The following is a 22,914-nucleotide window of genomic DNA, read 5'->3' as shown; positions in this document are numbered from 1 at the left end:
GATACAAATTTTGTCCGTTGTAGCTTCAAACAAATTTGTCCATTGCTAACACTGGCCCACCATTACACACATCATTCTACCATTACACGCATCATTCATCAGAATGATGCGTGTAATGGCCTACCTCTCATGACACTCCGTTGCAAATGCTCTAAGAATAATGAAGTAGGGGTTGGTTGTAGAGGTCAACCCTAAGCCGTTTACAATTTCATAGAAATCTTTATTTATGTTTTTTTTATAAAAATATAAAAATGGTACAAGTTCTAATTAGCATCTCTCATGTGCGTTCTAGATTAATTGCTTTTAGAAAGGAAGAGTTGGAATTTAAAAATTAAGAAAAGGAAAATGGGATTCGAACTAGGGACTTCTATGTACATTATGTCTGATCTAAACTAAAATTAGTCATTCATGGAAAAAATACCAAATTTTACGACGTTTTCTTTTTTTTTTTCTTTTAATTTTACCATGTTCATGAAGCCAAAAAAGAGAAAAGTACGATCAATCACCTCTCCCATCTAGCAACCAAAAAAAAAATTCTCTTTCATAATGGAAAAAAAAAATACAATTTACATGTCAAGTTTTGACTATGGACGAATTTGAATTCATGTTAATGGAGGTGCATAATTTTTTTTTTTTCTACATATAAGAAAGAAGGTTGAGATGCCTTTTGAATAAAATAGGAAGTAGTTATGCCATAGGTGCTATAGATAATTTACTCTTGCATTTTATCTCTCCAAACTACAATCAATGTTTTATTTTCTCATTTAGTGCTTTGCACGAAAGGCCAAACTACAATCAATCATAGGCGCTACAGATAATTTACTCTTGCATTTTATCTTTCCACAGTACAACCAATGTTTTATACTGTCATTTAGTACTTTGCACGAAAGGCCAAAAAAAAGAAAAGTTCAAGAAAGCCCTCAAACGAGCAAACATTTATCTTTCTTGTTACTACATTTGCCAAACCAGCGTCCATTTAGAACGATCAAAAGATTTTAATTATGTATAACATCAATTGTTTCAAAGCAGTTTCTGTCAAAAAAAAAAGACAGCATCTCGTCAGGTCCTTCATGTCTCATTACATTGAACTTAGTTAATCTAGTCCTGTCATATTTCGAACTTTGATGCTAAGTATATGAATAGGTAACATCAGAGTTAGCAACTTTGAACACAAAGTAATCGTCGTTTTACCCAGCAAGATGTTAAAGAGCACTAAATTTACTCTGCATTTGCAATATGGATGAACAACAGAATGGGTACATGCAAAACGATTCACACCCATGAAAACACTCTTCACATGCAACATTTTATCCCCATCTGTTTTTGTTAGAGCCATTCTATATATTTCTTAAACAATTGGAGTTCAACCCTGTAATGGAAGTTCTTGCATCTGGAAGATGAAACCTGGTGCAAGAGAAATTGTCTACATCCTGAATCTTTGAAAATGATGATGCAGTGTAAATTTTCTAGAATACTACTAACATCCATCATTGATTACCATCTGCAACATAAGCATTCTTCTATACACCTTGGATGGTTTCATTGAAAAGGTACATGTGATGCAATTGCATGCTGTAGATTGTTTCTCTCAGAGCATTTGGTCCTAGATTCATGAGAACCTGTAGCAAGAAGCTTCAACATTATTTTAAACAGAAAAAACTTGACACAATAAGTATGCTATCGTTGTTGACTTCTTAGAACCTTCTCTAGCTTCTTACTTTCTAAAGTAAATTTTCAGTATCTTAATCTAGAATGCGCTTACCTTTTAAAATTATCCAGTTCTTCATAATTTCAACCTACTATTAATTACGATTCTAAAAGCTCCTATTAATAGTTTTCTTGATCAGAAAGTCTTTCTTTCATGTCAAAACATAGAACCTAGAAGTTATTGCTACATCTGCTTCTACATACTGAAACAGGTTCTGAATAATGACGGATACGGATGAAAATTAAAAGCCTCAAAGAAGTTCAAGCAGAAAAGGAGAAAATGTATTAAACCTCATTTGCATCTTTGAAGCAGTTGATTTCATCTTTCTTTGGCCAGTGTACTCTCCAGCATCTAATTGCAAACATATAACGTACAATTTAGAGGATGACAGAAAACTACAGTAGTACATTTCATCTTAAGCCTCTATCACTAAGCAAGAAATTGGATATAAAGGTCTAAAATCTAAGACACAGAGCAAGCACACTATTTGATTTGCTAAAAGGGTGAAAGCTGAACATCCCTAGCATCCAAAATTATCAGTTAATAACTTCTTCATGGCATTTGAAAGTTTTATGGATATTATGAATTTCTTCTAGCACGTAAACTTATGGAGCAACGGACTAGGAAATCATATATGCACTCTTTGACCTTAACCATTTGTTAAAGGAGAATAAAAAAACGTTGAGTTCGACTTTGACTTCTGAAAAGATTGACACAGTTGGCAACTCATCGTATTCAAGAGCTTTTTATGAAATAAATGATATAAGACACTATACTTTGACCTTTCTCTTCCTAGTCGCCGTGCTAGTTCTTCAGCTAAAGCATCACCAGACACATCAGCATCAGTAGCAATTATTATGCGCGATGCCTAAAAGAAAAATATCATTAGTGATTAAAGTAAATTAAGTATAACAATATTGTCTCGTAAGTGCAAATAAAAGTTTTGAGCAGACATCAGCTTTCTATAGCTTACCTTGTTCAAGTACTTTTTGCAGTTCCATATATACTGAAATCCAGTGTCCTGGCTCACAAATATGCACAAGAAACCAAGAATAAACACTGAATCCAGTATATAATAAATATTGACATTTGGGGAAAAAATTTCTGAATTCAAGTTACATAAAGATCAACAAGCTATCCAAGTAGTAGAAATAGCACCAGTGTAGAACTAAAAATCTTCAAATGCATAAATTTATGGCTGCTGGCACTTGTGTTACTTAAAATGGTGGTCTCTCGGGTAATGACAATGCATGTTTAAATCGACCAATTTTTTCAAAAGTTTCGCGAGTTTTTTCGAGATCAATTCAAACCACCAAATACCTTGAAAAATCCTGATTTCTCGTGATTTTTTCTTTCATAGAAGCAGCTATCAACACGAAAAACTAGCACAGGAATTGCGAATAGTCAAGAAAAATTTATGTACTCAGGCTTCATATGTTCAGGAACGGTGTAACCTATGCCATATTTAGTGAAGGGGATCAACTTTGTACTCTCGAATAATAGACTGGCTTAATTAACAAGAGTTTGAGTTCGAGTAACAATCAGATGTCAAATCCATTTCAGGAAGCATTATGGCTCCTCAGCCTTAGGTTTTAACAGCTGGTGAAATTCAAATTAGAAAGAACCTTTTCCAGAGTCGGTAATTCTTTGATAGAAACTGTCTGTGGCGCACCAGCAGGAACACTCACGCAGTTAGAAATGCCAGCTTCTTCCAGTGAGAGCTTGTCTATCTCACCTTCAACCTTTGATGGTATTAACGATGTCAAAACAAAGACAAAAACAAATGTGACAATCAAGAGTATGAAACCATTACAGTACTTACAATGATAACCTCATCTGCTTCTTTTATGTCATCAAGTCCATATAATGTCTTTTCTGTACCCTTCTCCTGATAATCAAAAGGAGAAATATCAGCAAAACAAGGCCAGCTTTGAAAAGGCCTGGATAACCTTCTTTATACTCAACTGAAATATATTGGATAATACCTTATAAAGAATTTGTTAAAAAACTGATAAAAATTGCAGTAAACCAGCTAAGAAGAAAAATCTTAATTTTGTGACTCTAGAATGTTCATTTAACCAATTCTTCAAACAACCAGTGGTGATAATAATTAACTAAATCAAACAGAGAAATTAGTGTGTTTAATGACTACATATTCCGTCAGATAGAATGCTGCAGAACAATGGACATAGCGTTCAAACAACTGTTGTAGGACTGCATTAAGAGCCATGAATTCTATCATCAAGGTTAAGCTTTTCTCTCCTTGCCATTTTCATCAAGTTCAAAAGTTCTTTTTTCTCCTGGACTCTTGAGCATCAAATATCATCACGTGATAGAATACAGGCAATCAATTATACAAGCACCACTGTTTCCAAGTACGAAACAAATTCTCAGAATTAGTCCTAGTAAGTTAACAAAAATTTTAATTTTGGTTTACCACTTCCTCTGAGGTAAAAGTACATTAGATTTCAAAAGTGGAGAGAGAGAGAGAGAGAGCAAAGATTTTAATCTGAGAAATAAAAAAGTTCTAGCCAGCCGAAAGCCATTAAAACTGCTTGCTCTTTTAATTTCCCCACCTTCAAAATTTCAAAAGAACAGTCTAATTAGATATTCTCCTAGGTATATCCCTTTGAGAGCAGAACGATAGTGGCAGATGCTGATTTTTAAGGAAAACCTCTCTCCCCACCCCCCATCCCTTCCTCTCTCTGATTTGCATTTAACAATTGAACATCCTACTCTTGTTCAAATCTTTGAGAGTCAACTACTGTCTTCCTGTTACATATTCATGCTCCTGGAATTCCAGAGGTTATGTTACATTACCTGCCAAAAGCTTTTGTCCATAGTTCGATACTTGCAACCAACAATGATTCCATTTCTCCTGTAAGTAAAAGCAATAATATCCTGCATGCACACTAATTAGTACTTCAGTTAATATATGAAAAATAAATTAGAGCTCTTTAACTATGCTGACTTTAAAAGAGTGGAAATGGTTCTTCAGTAAATATATTAATTGCTTAGTAAAAGCTTTAATCTGGAGTTTATTTACAATAAAGAGAATAAGAATCTATGTTACCTGGACTCTTCACTTTGCCCTGCCGCACCCTTGTCTCGCTCTTCACTTTGCAGTAGCTGTGTCGGCAGGAGCCCATAGCCGAGTCCGGGTAACATAGATGAGAAGTGTACAATTTGATTCACTAATTCTAAGACACTAGTACATTCAATTCATGAATTCAATATGTGGGGAGTATAAATTAGCCTATAAAGTGTAAATATATGAATGCACAAATTTAAAATCTCGTAAGATCATATGAGATAATTGTAAAAGTGACCGCATAACCCAAAATCATTTTATACGTTACAAGTGGACCGGCTTGTCAACAATTGCAAAGAGAAAGTCTGAAATGAATTTAAACTCATTACTATGTCTGAGGTTAGCAAGGTGACACCAGTCCAATAATTGATTCAAGCTCTAATAAAGCTATACAGCATGCCATTTTTTAAAAGTATCCAGTGGTGAGAAGAATTACACAATGATCAGCTATAGGGAAATCATTGTGTGGTAAACATACTGAGAATATATATATGTACTTATCCCGAGAAAAGGAAAAGGATTCTCATAAAAGAAGGTCAGCTAGATGCTAGTCAATAACTGTTCAAGACATTATGTCCAAAGTGATCAATGTAGAGAACTAGTTCAGGGTTACTTTTCCTACTCCCAAAGCTGACGCACTTTTCAGTCCCATATCCTTAATTGACTCTTTTTGCATTAGTCACATCAACTTGATTAAAATACTCCATCTATCCTACATAAGGTGCACAATATTGTATAGTGATATCTCACCTTCTGACCTGCCACTTGCATAACACAATTTTTCTCTAGTGTTTGTTTTGATATCATTCTCCCAGCAAAATATGCAATCAGCTGAAAATTTTGGAATAAAAGTAAAGCAGCATCAGTAACTGAATTCATCAATTGCTAAGCTGATGTCTATAGTTTAGCTAATGCAATTGTTGCATGACTAATTACAGTAAAAGAAGGGCTACAGTTGATCTTTTAGTCTGTGCGCATACTGTCATATGTAGGCACCACTTTACCAAGCTATTGGCATTTCACAAATCATAATCATTTTATGTTTTGCTGTTAAATTGTTGAAAAACAAGAGACAAGATATGCATGTACAAGCTTGAAGAGCTAGAAATAGTTTTGTATGTTTAATGCTGTCCATCTATTTCCATGTCTTCTTTTCTCATCTTGAATTGCAAAAAAATGCAACTTCTAACAAATTTAAGGTTTCTATATAAAGCTTTCACTTGCTATTATGTCACACTCTGGCATCATTGTGGTTTGCAAAATCAGATCATTACCTCTGTTTCTTTACTCATTTATGTTTGTTTTATCTTTTCTTTCAATTTGTTTACTTATTTTTTGTGAGCTTACTCAAAATTGTTTGACTGGAGAGTGACAACAACAACAGGAGCGAATTCTCATATTTTATTGAAAGTTCTTGTTTGACATGAAATTAGTTGAGATGATTGTTGAAGGTGAACAAAATTCAATAAAAGTATAGGGATTAGATTATGCAAAGAAGATAATTAATGAAATCAGCTTTTAATGTCTGCAACCACTGATTTAATAGTAAGGATAAGACTACCTCAACAACTGAATGAAAAAGTAAAACTTTTGACTGATGATAGTGACCACATGTCTGGGAGAAGCAATAAGGCCAGAGGAAAACTCAGCTTGGCAAGAGAGAGTAATAAGTTAAACAAGTCCACCAAACAAGCAAAGTTTACTTTATATCTGAAAGTGGTTTCAAGTTCTGAATGAGATTGACAGAACAGAATTTTAGAAATTTTTATGGGAAGTTTGGTCGTGCTAAAGTTGCCACAATTTTTTCCCATCACCTGGTGCAGTTAAACCTGATTTGATGAGGACCTTCTCCATCTTCTTGCCACAAGTGCAGGGTCCAACAGCTTTATGTTACTGCTCAAAAAATTTCTAAGCTAAAATGATTGTTCCTATCAAATCTTGCTTTGGTGTAAACTTTGAATGATCAAGATTAACAGGTGCCATGCAGTCTGTCTTCTGCCTAAATACCAGGTACTTGAGATAGACAATTGCCCTGAGAATTTTTACTCCCTCTACCTCCAAAGTAAAACCTCAATACCATCAACTTCTCACTTTCTGGACTTTGGCATCCAGACATAATAATTACACCCTTATTATTTCTGTGTGTGGTAAAACTTTCCTCTCAATGGTTAAGCTTGGGAGGGGATAAAAGAGTTAATTAACATGCTCAAATTCAAGTAGATACCAAACAAATCTCCTTCAAGTGCAGACCTGACTGCCAGGGAATCGGCTTAATGTTAAACCTAGTAGAGTTTTCTTAAGATAAAAAGTCTCAGGACGAATGTAGAGAAGGTGGCCAGATGGACAGAATATCTGTCCTAGGAGTAGTAGTCAAGCTATCCTCAAGGTTGGTTTAGGGCATACTCAGTTCTGTTAGATAGTAAAAGATGGCTTTTGAGACCTTTCTTAGACATGTTAAGCAGCTCTGATGTGACTCCTAGAGAAAATAAATAGGTAATGATTACAGTTCTAACACTTCTTCCTAGATCTAAGAAGGCATGTCCCAAAGTGCACTTGCCAACATTCTTGGTTCAGAAAAAGGAGAGAGAGAGAGAGAGAGAGAGATTACATTCTGAACTCCAATAGATGTTCAAGGAACCAATTAATGGCTGCATTCGAAAGGAAAAGAGGTCAATGGACTCTATCACCTATAAGAACTGACAAAGTTAATACCTCATCTCCTAATGGTTGTAGCTTCTGCCTTTTTCCAAATTGGTTATCGCCACTAATATTCGTCCAACTACCTGGAATAACCTGCAACAAAGGTTACCATCCGTCCAATGTGACACTACTTTCATTACTTAGAATGTGCAATATAGGGGGGACAAATTGAAACCAAATCTCAGCTACCTGGCCTGCCCATCCACATTCAGCCGTAAAACACCTCCAGATTGCTGAAGTTCTAAGGCAATGAGATTGAGCAAAAATAAGGTACCATTCATCAGTAGCAGGAAGTCATGCAAAAGACTACTGAAGGAACTTACCTATCTAGGGTGATATGAAAGGATAGACTCCTCGCCGATGATCGTCCACCTTTACACTGAAAAGCTTTGCGGTTAATGCAGAACATCAATGAAGAAGAAGCCAAAACAGCCCGACCAAAAGTAAAGTTCATGATAGACTGTTATTTCTTAGAACCTGATATAGTATATTGACCTGTAAAAGCTTACAATAAAGGATTTTTACTGCAAAATAGGGATGAATTACACATTCCAGGTGCCCAGCTACTTCTAAAAGATGCAAATGGCATTCAGACAGCCTATGAATTGCTTTGTGCGAATTATTACACATGATATCATATGCATTTACAGCTTCTCAATCCCAAATTCTTGTGAAGAGATAATCTGGTGAAATGTTTTGATCTCTGAAATGAAGCCTAATTGAACTCCACGATTTTCTTTTAGATTTTAATGGTAGAGCTCTCCTGTTATCTAAACATACACCATTATTATCTTAAACTTTGTAGTGCCCTTACCCTCGAGCTCTGGCTGTAAGCAACAATTGACCTAGAGTGACACAATTTCAAAAATGAACTGAAGTGACTGAATAATCTTAGAGCTCAAACAGAAATGTAGAAGGATTACTGGATAAAGAAAATTCAGGGACTCAAAAGTGGCAAGAAATATTTGGAATTTCAATATGATTCCTAATATCTGATATCGTTTGTGACAAAACAACGTTATTGCTTATTTTCTCAAGGATACTATGATTTATGCATCAAGCATCTATTATTGCCAATTAATTTTTTAAAAATTTCTCCTGTCCAAGTTTACTTCAATGTTTTGTGATTGTTAGTCATCATTAGATGGTTATTCCAAGCACCAGAAAGCTGTTTCCTACATTAGCATCATAATTATCTCCCTAATGAGCTTGTTTAACTCAGATATTGTTTATTCTGCAAACCTTTTCTTTTCTTTTGATGGCACAAAATCCTTTCCTTTTGCTTCAATGTACATTCAGGAGCTTCTTGGTTTCTGACTTTCTATCTTGTCACAAACGGAAGAGTTTACATTGAGTTTAGTGGTAAAAGGAATTAAATATTTTTCGGCTCCAATGATAAAAGTTCCATTTTTCTGCCAAAAAAATTCACCAAAAACATTTACAGTCACTTCATATTGTTATCCAAATCAATGCACTTTTTCCTTCAAATTTCACTATTTACATGAGAAAAAAATGTATAGAAGATTACAAAAGGAGACAGGGGAGACATGATCCCTTAAGCTAATGAAGGATAACATAATCATCAATTAACTTATTAGTCAACTAGTTAAGCATGCTTTCTCTTAGGCTGCAAATATCTCCACAAAGTCAAAGGAAACTACTTCCAAACAGCAATAACAATTCAAGTAAGACCAAGAATTCAACAATCAAATTACAAAGAACATTATCAAGTTTGCAAGCTCGATACCTTGGGGCAAAACAAGAGATGATACTGGCCAGGTGAACAAGAATTGTAGTAATTGAGACCAACTTCATCAAGTTTCTGCTTCAATTCAGAATAATCACTGGATTCCTCCTGTTCATGATTCTTGTCCTTAAATTCAGCTGAACAAAGAAACCCAACCAACAAAATCAAGAAAATGAAGAACAACAAGATAGAAAACTATAATCGGATTGACACACGATAGGACCAAACTAACCTCCAGTCTTTCTTTGAGAAATAGAACGAAACCCATTATTGTATAATGAAATTCTTGAAATGGGTTTGGCAGCGGAGGCCAAATAGATGAGAGGTTGGACTTTAAATTGGTGGGAAGTAAAGGGATTAAGCGAATAAACACTTGGAATAATGGCAGTGATGCTATCTTGATGTAGTATTGTTCTTGAGGGAAGAGGCATTTGATTTGAAGAGTTTTCTCCGGTGTATCCTTTCCCTTGAGTTTTCAGATTTGCTGAGAGAGACAACAGCAGCCTTATCCTTCTTCTGTTGTTGTTCTCTTCGGGATTGCTGTTAGTTTTTTTTCCTCATTGTTGATTTATAGCGGGAACCGGGAAGAAGGTAATGAGACTAATTTGTTTGGTTCACGGGAGGATACAGCAACTAATTCTAATCCTATGTCATTTTTTTTTTTTTTATAATTATGTCATTTCTTTGATAATTCTAATCCTATGTCATTTCTTGTTTGATTGCATAATTTGGAGGATAAAATAATCCCGCAAGGGCAAAGAACTCGTAGCTGACGACTGTGCTACGGGAGCCTTGAGGTGACATGAGTTTTTTTTTTTTTTTTTTTTTTTTTTATAATTCGGAACATGCCACGACTCGAATCCTTAGGATGACTTCGAGCAAGTCACAGGAGTTTAGATCCAGGGTAAGATTTGAATCTAGGACTTCAAGGGTTCTTAAAAACCTACCTATCGCTAGACCACCCTTGTAAGGGTTGAAGTGATATGAGTTATTTCGAGATAAGTAAGAGGTGAAATGATAGGGAGGTGGTATGATTTATTGCTAGAGATGAGTAAGGGGTGAAATAATAACAATTAAAACTTATTTACCTCTACTATAATAGGATAATTCTTTCGCTGTAATATTATCTAATTTTTGGACTAATTTGCACCTTTTAATCACATAATAAAATTTTGGATGAATTTGCACCTACTAATAAAAAATTAAGTTTTGGACCAATTTGCCCATATTAATGATATATCATAATTTTGGACTAATTTGCCCATACTTAAACTTTTTACTCATTTGCCCGTATTAATGAAATAACTAAACTTTTGGAAAAATTTGCCCTTGCTAATAAAAAAAATTTATGTTTCGAACTAATTTGACCAATTTAATGAAATAACTAAATTTGGACTAATTTAGCCCTATTATTAATAAAATAAAATTTTGACTAATTTGGACCTACTAAAATTTTAAACTTATTTACCCCTACTAAAAGCAATAGTAAATTTTATACTAATTTGGCCTATTAGTTAATTATATAACCATATTTTCGTGATCGATTTTAATTCATAAAAGGTTAGACATGTAAATTGAGACTTGTGACACATAGGTTTGAACGCAGCCCAAAGCAAAAGTCTTAAGCACATAGGTTCGGCTCGGAACCGTACAAAACTTAATTGCGGGTGTTCCTTACAAATGTCGAGCTCATGTTCAAAGTACACACCCATAACCGTTTACAAGTGAAGTGTGGACTTATCAAAACCCATTAACAACTCTATTTGTAGGTTCGCCAAAAAATAGTCTATAAATAAGTAATCCCAATGGCCCCTGTCGGGGTTTCAATCCCACATCGGCTGGGGGGTGTTAGGGGATGGGTAGATAAGTATCTTGGGTCGTCGTCAAAAGTTGCCGGCTTTTGACGATTGATCTGGGGCTTTAGGTTTGTTAACTTATCTCTTGAGATTTCTCAAGAAGGTGAAAGAAAGAAACTTCCGCTGCGGGTCGTCTAGGTTGGGGATGGGCTCTTAGTTAAGGCCTGGTAGCAGTTTCCAGCGCAGGCTTGGCCCCTGTCGGGGTTTCAATCCCACATCGGCTGGGGGGTGTTAGGGGATGGGTAGATAAGTCTCCTGGGTCGTCGTCAAAAGTTGCCGGCTTTTGACGATTGATCTGGGGCTTTAGGTTTGTTAACTTATCTCTTGAGGTTTCTCACGAAGGTGAAAGAAAATAAGTAATCCCAATCTTTTTTTTTTAATCTCCAACCAAACACATAATGAGGCTATTTTCTGAGACTTCTCATCTAACAAAAAGCCAACCAAAAACTGGATAACAACATTAATTATCGAGGATGACTCAATCCAAGATGAATAATTTAGAAACGTGTAGGCAGCTGTCGAACAAACATTTATTACCATATATATAAAAAATCATTTTATTCATTTTCAAAACTCAAACAAACTTTCTCTTGAAGGGAGGTTAGCCATATTTGACCGCATTATGGGAGATTAGTGTAATTATTCAAACTTGAAGGGAGATAAGTGAAATTATTAAAAACCTCAGGAAGGTTTCTCAAATTATCCCTTAAGTTTTCTCTTATAATTATTTTCCCTTTCTTTTTCTTTTGTGTTGTGAACCCCCAAAGATGAGAGGGAATTATTTATTCTCAAATTATTCATCTTGGACTGAGTCATCCTCGATAATTAATGGCATCAGATGCAAAGATATAACCAGCAATATTGATCTCCATAAACACTTGTCAGATTTAGTCATCTGCAGCAAAGATATGGCCAGTGATATTGCCATCCATATTACCACAGCCAGACATGATAAACAAGCAAAGACGTGCCATCCATAAACACAAAAATCAACGCACTACTACAACCATACCACAATGGTATCCTACCATAACATGGTCAAAAGGTTCACCAGCATAGCTATATAGTCACAAATGCAACAGTCGATCAAAACATAGCCAATTTATCTGAGTACAATACCACAATGGCATCAGTCAACCAAACGATAGCCATAGTCAACGAAATCATTCACACAAAAACCATAATACAACATCCACGAGAGCAACAGTCAATCAAAAAATAACCAAAAATCGGAGTACAATGAAAAATACTGCAACATCCATCCATACCATAATGGCATCAGTACATTCAACCAATAAAATGACATATTCTACTTGGCATAAGCAGTATTGTTAATCAACAAAATCAGGAAAACAAAATGAATTCATTTTCTTGGTCTCTTAGAGCCACTTTGTCGCAACCTTGACATCCTTGAAGTTGCAGCAGGTTGTTTTCTCTTTGAGAATCTGCTTTGCTGGCTTTCTTGGTTGGTACCACCTATAGGCTGATTTGGCTCCTACATGTACCTCGTCATGGTTAGTATATATGTAAGTATATTCCAGCATCCAAAAATGTTTGGCCAATACTCTCTAGTACCTGTGAAACTGTAGTAGCAGTACTTGATACGCTTGCCTGAGCAGCAGAAGCTACGGATGTTGCATTTGAAGCTGTTTGACCAACTTTAGGTGCCTACAGTCCAAATCAAAATGAATTAGTATATAAGTAGCAACAAAACACACTAAACCATATTACAGTAGAGTGTAAAATGTTATATTACTTTGTAAAGTTTAGACTTAGGGTCAATCGCTGATTTGCAAGTACGTATGTTATGTCCAGTTTTCAAACATCTCCGACAGTAAACTGCAAGTCCTTTCCTACTTGCTTTCTGCTGATTTGTAGGCTCTTCTGGACCCTTCTTTCTCTGTTTTTTTGGCCTACCAGGCTGTTTTTTCACCAATGGTGGGTTCAGATATTGCATCTTGCTATCTACCCAGAACTGCTTCGAAGGAACGGGACCAATTGTGAAGTTGTAGGCCCTTAAATATGCTTCCCTATGGTAACAAGCATCAACATATTCCTCGAATTTCAGCTTTCTGCTCTGAATGCAGGCAACCGCATGCACGCAAGGAATGCCACTAAGCTGAAAATGACCACAGGTACAAGTTTTCAACTCCAAATTGACAACATTTGTCCTTCCATAGCCATCAACTTCCAAATTTCCATTTCCTCCGTAAACCGCAACACAATTTCTTGCCTTTATCTTAAGTTTCTCCAACTTCTCATAAATGTTTGGACATAAAGTTCCACCATGTTTCAGCATGCCCTCTCGTTTGGTTACCAACCTTTGCATTAATCTCCTCCGAATCCACTCCAACATTGTTATTATTGGCTCCCCTCTAGCTTTTAGAATGTAATTATTCCATGACTCACTCATGTTGTTAACGCAAGTGTCACTCCTACAAGCTGTACTAAAATGAGCTCTAGACCATAATTTTCGAGGCAACCGTTTGAACCATCCCGCAGCTGTTAGCTTGTCATCTTCCTGTGGGTCAGCCCTCTCAAGATTTGAAAGGGCAGTTTCATGCTCCGGCATGCTTGCTGCTGCAGCTACCTCCCAAAACAGATCTCTAAGGTCTTGATCTTTGAATCTTAGTTTGAAGTTCTCGAACATATGTTTCAAACAGAATCTGTGCTCTGATTCAGGAAATAATTCTTCAATTGCATGGACAAGACCCTTTTGCCTATCTGAGATGAAAGTGTAAGCCACTCCTTTGTTTCCTCTTCCAATTTGGCTGATTAATTCCCGCAAAAACCAACTCCAACTGTCGTAATTCTCAATCTCAACAACAGCAAAGGAAATAGGGAACATATTTTCATTGGCATCCCTACCCAAGGCTGTAAGCAGCTGACCTCCAAAGGGACTCTTGAGGAAGCAGCCATCTAGACCTATGATAGGTCTACATCCTTGTAGGAAACCATTTTTCAACGCACCTAAACCATAATATATCCTCTGAAATGTAGCCCTTTCCTCAATATTTCGCCTATCAATTTGCAATGAAATATGACTATCAGGATTGGAATTTTTTACAGTAGCTACATAATCCCAAAGTCTGTGGTATTGCTCCATGTCATTGCCCCTGAGTGCCTCTAATGCCTTTTGCTTTGTCCTGGCAGCTTTTTTTTGACTAATGTCTAGCATGAACAATCTTCTTGTCTCATTCATCATGCCAGGAATACTACACCCAGGATCATCTCTCACTTTGGCTTGAAATTTATGACTCAGATATGTTGAGGTGGCATGTCGATTGCTGTAATCCCTGCCACAATGGTGATCTCCCTTAAGAGTCTTGATCATAAATGTCTTTGATCTCTGGATTCTGCTTGCATGAATCCTCCAACTACACCCCCTTGCACATTTAGCTGTGATTCGAGACCCCTCATTTCTGATGTACTTGTGCTCATATCCCTCCCTAATACCCCATTCCACTAAAACCTCTCTAAACTTATGAAAGCTGCTAAATTTCTGGCCAGCCTTTAGTTCAAAATGCTCTTTTCTAAACTCTTCATCCGCATTGAAGTAGCTGTAGACAGGGGTGCTTTCATCATCAGAACCTATTCCTCTGTCAAACAGGTTTTCATCATCATCTACTGCCTCATTCCAATCCTGTTCCTGCTGATTTTGTTGCTGTTGTTGATGTTCATCGAAATCAACTTCTGGGTTTTTGGTTGGTTGCTGATTCTCATGTTGTTTTTGGTGCTGTTCATCTAAATCAGCTTTGTTTGATGCTTTTGCTTGCTGATTTTCTTGTTGCTGCTCAGAAGGAATACCAACCGAATTTGCAGATCCAATATTTATAGACGCCTGTGTTGATCCTTGACCATGTAAACCTGCAAATATATCATCATCTTCAGACAGTTGTACTGCTTCTCTTAGCCAATCAGGAAAATCTGAGTAATCCAGTATGATTTCATCTTCTTCTCCGTCTTCATGAATTGGTCTTTCTTCATAACAATCAGTCTGCTCTGATGTTGGATCTCTCTCTGTCTGTGTTGTTTCTTCTGTTGATTTCCTTGTATGACACTGCCGAAACTCTGAGGAAGTATCACCTTCTTCTTTGTCTTTAAATAACCGTCTGACTGATTTCCTTGCGCTTAACTTTACTCTTTGTGACTTGACTTTTTTATCATTTCTTGCCTTCTTTCTCTTGGACTTGTCACCAGCATCATGTATCTTCTCTTTATGTGGTCCCATAACAGCTGGATCTGACTCCATTTGTGATGACTTTTCTTCGCAGACGTCCTTTGCTTTGTTGTTAATGTCTGGAATGTCATTATTGTCCTCACTCCCACTCCCAATTACTTCCTTGACCATGTCATCCTTGCCTTTAACAGTTGAGGACGAACTCATCTCAGCCTGCCAGGCATCATGATATGGAAGTGCAAGTATGCCATCACCAGTCACTCTCTTGTACAGTAATTTTCCTTCCGGGGACACAACTTCAATGGGATCAGACCCCCTCTCAGCATATATGTGCATTTCTTTAAGCCCCTCATAACATGTTGTCAATAATTCGATGTCCACATCATCATTGATGCTAACCACACCAAAATCAATGTCATGAAAGGGAATAGAGTACCAGAAATTCATATTTGTAACGCCGCGCTCAATTGTTTGGTACATTTTTTGAAACTCAAATACGGATAATTCATCAGGGTCGAAATCACAAAATACCCTCACATGTTCACCAGTGTATCTAATTCTCGGCTCCCATTTGAAATATCCACCATAATGCAAGTGTATGTCTACGGTCTGCCACGAATTATCTCCCATTTTTATGCACCTAACCCAAAGTAACCGAGATTATTTCATGCAATATTTCATACACTCAGTTTCAAAAACATAAAAAATGAACAACAACACACTTATGTAGAAGGATGAAAAACATAATCAAGACCATAATCAAGACCAGTATGGACCAATGAAAATTCGATTACTCCACAAAAACTCATAAATAATTGCACCCAAACATTGTCAGAAAAGCTTCTGACTAAGCCAAATCTTGACATTTTGCGTATTGTTATAAAAAAACAAAAAAAATTCCCACAAACATTGTCGGAAGACTGTCGGAAAAGCTTTTGACCAAACCGAAACTGACATTTTGCAATATTTACCAAATTTCAAAAACAAATTCCCACAAACATTGTCGGAGACACTTCTAACTAAGCCAAACATGGTAGTTCCTTTACCAAGTTTCAAAATATTCCCAACAATTTAGTACCAAAACACCTGCCATCAAACAAATCAACTCGTCTAATGCATAAGGTTCGTATATGTATTTTACCTGGTTCAGATATGCTCAATACGTTGCGACTCTCGACCGATCTACACTTAAACGCCGATCCATCTGCACTGAAGCACCGACCGATGTTCTTGGCTGTAGGTTTCCCGATCCGCAGCACACTAACACCTTCTTTTTGGAATTAGGTTTAGGGTTTCTGTCTCTAAACATGAAATGTGTCTCAAGCCCGACAGATCTTCACCATAACTCGCGCCGCTCAGCAATACAGTTACCTTCTTCTTCGTTATAGGTTTAGGGTTTCTCTCTCAGTTTCTTTCATCCGCTCCAGATTGACTCATTGCATCTGTAACTTTTCACATATTATATATGAGGGTATTTTCGGTATTTCATATTATTACCGGCTCCCCAGCCGGTTAGCAGGTAAAATCCAAACAAGTCCAAAGCATAGGGGGGTTAAGTGGGAGTTTCTAAACAATGAGGAGGTTTCTTGTCAATTTCCTTAACCACAGGGGGGTTTTATGTACTTTACCCTTTCTAAATCCGTTTATTTTCTTTCGTTTCTATTCTACTAAAAAACTCCCAAACGAGTGCGTAGTTGAGTTTCTTGTCCTTTTGTTTCTTTTTTTGCCCAAACCTCTCCATCCAAACAAATTGTAAAGATGTTTGATAGTGCTTAAATTTGTTTGAACCCTTAATAAATCAAAGCCCAAATTGTCGCTCGATTCATTTATATCCCTACTTATAATAACTGTCAATCCAATCATGTCAATGAACAATTGGAATCTCAAGTGTTCAATTAGTTTTCATAACTTCCAATTTTCCTTTTCCATTGTGTCCATTCCATCATAACTTGCTGAACACCTCATAGTAAGATTAGCGATTTGGACAAGTGGGAGAGGAAAAATTCGCGTCCAATATATGAATCCGTTCAATAAAATTATCCGAATATGCATGTATGTGGAAGTGTTGATTTTTATATGTTAGTGTCAGTGTTCCAATCAAACAACATATATAAATTCAAATCTGTCAAGATTAGTGAATAGCTGCACAAAAATAACATATCCTACCCAAAAGTACTTTAGTCAATATTGGCTCATAGCTGGCTTTTAGTTGGTCACAACCCTTTTTTTTTAATATATAATTAGGAGGGATTGAATTCGAAGTCTCTCACTTACACTCCCTTCCCTTTTCCTGAACCACCCAACCCATTCCTCAGCTGCTCACAAGTCGCAACCTTGAAAAGTTTGAGTACGAGGAATTATTGAAACCTCAAGGTTCTCATACTAATACGATTATGATTGTGCTACATATGAGATTCTGTACATCTAGTTTGAGGCATAAATAAACCATCACACCACAAACTTTTCTTATTTTGTAGGTTGAGTAAGTGTTAAAAACTAGGTCAGTTGTGTCAATTGAGCAAATACGGCCATAGTGACTGGGATGGATAACTTGTATACAAAAATTAGCAGTTCACCTTGTTAGTCTTCCTGGGCCCAAATAACTCAATTTTCCCCCATGAATTATTTGTGTCAACAGATTGGTTCCATCCAAAAGTTGAGATAATGGGTGTGAACCAAAAAAAGACTCATAAGTAGTTGTTAATGGAGTTGAAGTTACCAAATTTTGAGGTATCAATATCAATTTATGTCGAATTGCTCTACATATAATTCCTCAAACAACATTTTCTAAACAAACCAGAGACAACCCAAATTGATCTTGTAAAAGATCCACTACAGATTGACAATTCTGCAGGATCTTGTTTGTTAAGTGATTTTATAATTTTTTTCAGCCTTAACAAAATATTTTATATACATATTTTGCCACAAATTGCAATTGAAGTTAATAAATAGAAATATTTGATTAAAACACTTTTTTTTTGACAATGAATTTGAACAACACAATAACCTATTTGTACTTGCTTAATCATGAAATTGAGACACAAGAAAAGAAAACGCCAAATATCACGAGATTTTTTTTTTTTGGTCGTTCGTCGGGTGTATTATGCACCCATCTGTACTTTTTAGAAGAACCACTTATTATGGCAATTGGTGGGAGACAAGGTTTGAAATCTTGACCCACTTGAAACCTTGATCTCCTATTCCACCAAGTCTTGGCAGTGGCCACCAGCCCAAAAAGGCTAGTGGTTACCAAATATCATGAGATTGATACACGAAAAAGCCATACTACCCTCCATGCTTCAACTTGAAATTGAGCAAAAACTTGAGCGGAACCCATTATTATAATGAAAAACTTGAAATGGGTTTGGCAGATGAGGCCAAATAGATGAGAGGTGGGACTCTAAATTGGTGGGAAGTTCAAGGTTGACGCGAATTAAAACATAGGCAAATGGGACCGGTATTATTATGGTGTAAGCAAGTTTTCTTGAGTGATGGTCACTTGAGGAGTTTTTTTTCTTTTCACTACAGTTTTGTATGGTTTTTCAATGGAATTGAAGAACAGATAAGAGTAGCCTTGTTGATTTATAGCAGGAACTGGGGAAGAAGAATTTGGAGGGTGGATTTTGCATTGGATGTACAAATCATTAAAAAAATCACATTTAATGGATAAATGAGCAGGAAAATGATGTAAGAAATTTACAATCTCTATTGTGGATTACCAAAACAATGAAGAGGCAAACACAAGCAGCAACAATTATGTATCATCTACATTTTATTTAGGGATGATTTCACAAACCTTCCCTGAAATTTATGACAATTGTAGATAGCTCCCCTCTAATTTCGTGTAGTACAGTTACCTCCCTTGGAAACTTAAATGACTACCATACCGTTAGGCGTTAGCATTATTCTATGTTTAAAAACAAAAGTTCAAAACAAAAAGGAAAAAAAAAGGCACTTAAATTTTATAGTTTCTAGTTTTATTATTCCCTCAATTGAGTGCTATCGCCACTCTCCTTACCAAATTTATGGCACAGCTATGCTATTAGTCTCTAAAATTACCACTTTTTTCTCCCTCACTCTCAATTATTTCCTCTCAGCAATACTATATGTAAAATTTCCACTTCCAATTATCATATATCAAAAGTTGCGTCGGGTTTAAAAATTGAAAACCAGATAGAAGAATGACTCCTCCATCTTAGAGAATTTAATTTATTTTTTAATAGTTGTATGGTTGCTTATTCGACTGTGAACGGTAGCTAATTGCTTGAGAAATGTTGTTTGTGCCGTACGAAGTTTCTCTTCATGCCGTTTTGGAAAAGCTTTTCTCTTTTATTTTATTTGTTTGCCAAGTTTGGAGGATGGCTTACTTATTTATTACTTATTTTAATAAAATTTGGGACTGACATTCCTCTCTTATAAATGGGGTTTGTCCAAAAAAAAAAAAAAAAAACTTGATAGAGGGCATTCATATGATATATTTTGATTACATCATTGAATTGGGTTTTTGTGTTGGTGTAAACATGTAAAGAGTTAACACCAACTTAGTGTTAATTTTGTGTGTTTTCAAATTTCCTTATTTTTATCTATACTATACTAGGACTGTCAATAGGGTTGAGCCAGCCCGAGCTCGGCTTGTTTGGCCTGACAAAAAACCCGATAAGCCCGACCTTTTAGTGAGCCAGTCTGAACTTGAACCTAAAAATTAGGCCCGAATTAAATATGAGCTGAGCTTGGGCCTTATTAGGCTTAAACTCGATATAGGCCCGGCCCTTTAATTACCTATATATATAATATTTATATTTTGATATTATGTATAATTATATATCCAAAGATATTATTATTAAATACTAAATATATATAAATTACAAAATACAAAAATACATTTAAAGACTTTTTCATGAGTTTTCTTGAGAGCAAATATTAGTAATGCATAATTGAATCTCTAACTTTTTTTATTGGTTGAGTAAATTTTTGTGTTGGCATAATATTGGTTGATTTCTTTTTGGTCTACAAACACAAATCATCAAGCATGTTTGGATTCAAATCACAAGATTATAAAAAAGTTTCAACTTTTAAAGATGGATTGACTTATGATCGCATGTTTTATTACTATTTTTCATGCATTTTGAACTAATTAAATATAAATATTGCTGAAAATTTTTTGGTTTGTATACTTTTTAAGAATTTGTTCATATTTAGTTTTAATATTATAGTCTTGTAAATGTTAAATTAGTTTTACAACTTAATAGTTATAGCAATTGTATTAAGAAAATTAAGGAGTAAAAAATGAGTTTGGGCTAAACTCGATTAAGGCTCACAACCCGAATATTAGGTGAGTTGAGTATAAACTTCACATTTATGAACCCGAAACTCATAGTCCGAAACCCGAAAATGTTCCAAATTAAATGAGTTGAGCTTGAGTTTATGAAAGCTCGACTCATTGGCCCCGATTGACAAGCCTATACTATACCAAACGGACCCTTTGAGTCCATTTGGTTCATGGGATGACACAGGATTGGATTAATCATCCTGTGTCATCCTGTCATCCCATATTTGGTTGCATTTTATACGTGGGATGACGCATCCCATTTAATTGAATTAATCCCCTATTCATGAGATAAAATAATCCCATGGGGTAGATGGAATTAGTCACCCCGGGATAATTAACAGACAGGATGATAAAATTTTAGACTAATTTATCCTTACAAAAAATACAAATTTATACTCTCATAATTATATAATCCTACTCTCACATGATAATATACTATGAATGGACTAATTTGCCCCACTATTTAATTTTAAAGTTTTTTGACTAATTTGTCCCTACTACCAATATAACAATATTTGAACTAATTTATCCGTATGAATGATTCAAATTCAAATTAGCTATTATATAAGCATATAATCCTACTCTCACATGATAATATACTATGAATGGACTAATTTGCCCCACTATTTAATTTTAAAGTTTTTTGACTAATTTGTCCCTACTACCAATATAACAATATTTGGACTAATTTATCCTTATGAATGATTCAAATTCAAATTAGCTATTATATAAGCATAGTCTCACATGATAATATCATAATAAACAGACCAATTAGCTCCTACTAATTCTGTTAAAATTTTTGACTAATTTGCCCTTATTCATTATTTTAAAAATTTTGACTTACCCCTATTAATTGATTTAAAATTTTTGACTAATTTGCCATACTAACATCATAATAGAAGGACTATATTGCCATTGGACTAAATTACCCTTACTAATCTTATTTTCTAAACGAAATTTGTATAAATATATAATCTTATCAATTGAACTTTGTGAATGAGAACTTCAATAAGTTCAAACTTGATTCAAAGAAAAATCTTCTATATTAGCCTGATTTCGGCTCATTGAAAGCTCTTAAATGAGTTAGTTTTTAATTAATTTAACCTTAATTTAGCCAAAATTGGCTCATTATTTAATTGAATTTCAAATTTAGATCCAAAAGCTTGGTCAAAATCTATTTTTAAGAGCCCGAAAGGGCTAAGTTTGAATGAATGCGATTTTTTATATATCAAAACTTTTGATTTACTTTATAATTAAAAAGTTTTAAACTACTCTATTTTAATAAAATTTATAAATATTAAATTATTTACTAGATTATTTTATTTAAAAATATTAAATTATTTTATTAAAAAGAATCTACAAATTAAGGGATGCTTTGGTCATTAAAATAGTAATCTTTTCTCAGCCAATCTCTGACTAAACACAGGATAGGATTTTTTTCTAACATATCTTATCCAACCACGGACCAACCAAACACTAGATAACTTAGATTATTTATCCGGGGATAACTCAACCCAGGATTAATAATTCGAGGATGAGTCATCCCATCTCTTCCAGTCCATGAAACAAACGGATCCAAAGGGGTAGGGAGTCTTTTGGTGTAAACAAAATGCTGTGTCATCTTATGATCTACCTAAATTACCGTTTAAGTATAACTACCTACCATCAATCTACTTCTGTCTCTCCCACCCATTATCATATCTACTTCTGTCTCTCCCACCCACTATGATTAAGTAGTTCTGCCTCTCATTTTATAACTACTTAATGCCAAGTAATAGTCTTTTGGGCAAATTACACTTTACTCCCCAATAGTATAGCTAAATTTCACAAAACATCTCAATAGTTTTAAAAATTATATATAACCCCCTTTATAGTTTGGATTAAAGTGTCAAAGTATAAAAAATGATCATCCGTAATGGAACATATAACAATGTTAAAATTACTTTGTTTAAAAACTAAAATGGTTGAAATGACCAAAATATATACACATAATATGCATGACACTCTAACCCCGTATGATTTTTTATTTTACTATATAACTCCCCTATGGTTTAGTACTTTACCATGTAAACCCCTTATAGTTCTCAATATATATACATAACCCCCTTATGGTTAATAAATAATTTTTAACTTTATATAGGGGTATTTTTGATATTTTATTTGACTATGGATTGCAAATTTTTTCACTTTAACACTTTAATCCGAACCATGAGGGGGTTATGTATAACTTTTGAAACTATAGAGGGATTATGTAAGAAAGCACTAAACTACAGGGGGATAAAGTGTAATTTGTCCTAGTCTAT

General features: G+C 35.2%; 1 protein-coding gene across 2 annotated transcripts; it reads right to left on the bottom strand.

Annotated features, from left to right (window-relative positions):
- Positions 1-1,200: 1,200 nt before the first annotated feature.
- LOC113727545 (primase homolog protein) lies at positions 1,201-9,910 on the bottom strand. 2 transcript variants are annotated; one of them, XM_027251771.2, is made up of 13 exons: positions 9,479-9,910; positions 9,247-9,383; positions 7,823-7,878; positions 7,689-7,740; positions 7,512-7,592; positions 5,550-5,630; positions 4,529-4,609; positions 3,531-3,596; positions 3,334-3,450; positions 2,682-2,729; positions 2,485-2,576; positions 1,999-2,059; positions 1,201-1,619 (listed from the first exon to the last, which is right to left on the bottom strand). In XM_027251771.2, the coding sequence occupies exons 1-13, from the start codon at positions 9,675-9,677 to the stop codon at positions 1,521-1,523; spliced, it is 1,170 nt and encodes a 389-aa protein (XP_027107572.1). In that variant the 5' UTR covers positions 9,678-9,910; the 3' UTR covers positions 1,201-1,520. The 2 variants fall into 2 exon arrangements, with proteins under 2 accessions (XP_027107572.1, XP_027107573.1); XM_027251772.2 differs by having other exon boundaries at positions 2,491-2,576; positions 9,479-9,907.
- Between the last annotated feature and the right edge of the window lie 13,004 nt (positions 9,911-22,914).

The sequence above is a fragment of the Coffea arabica genome, chromosome 2c, assembly GCF_036785885.1.
Source record: "Coffea arabica cultivar ET-39 chromosome 2c, Coffea Arabica ET-39 HiFi, whole genome shotgun sequence".
In the NCBI taxonomy this organism is placed as follows: Eukaryota; Viridiplantae; Streptophyta; class Magnoliopsida; order Gentianales; family Rubiaceae; genus Coffea; species Coffea arabica.
This window is presented reverse-complemented; position numbering and strand designations above follow the sequence as displayed.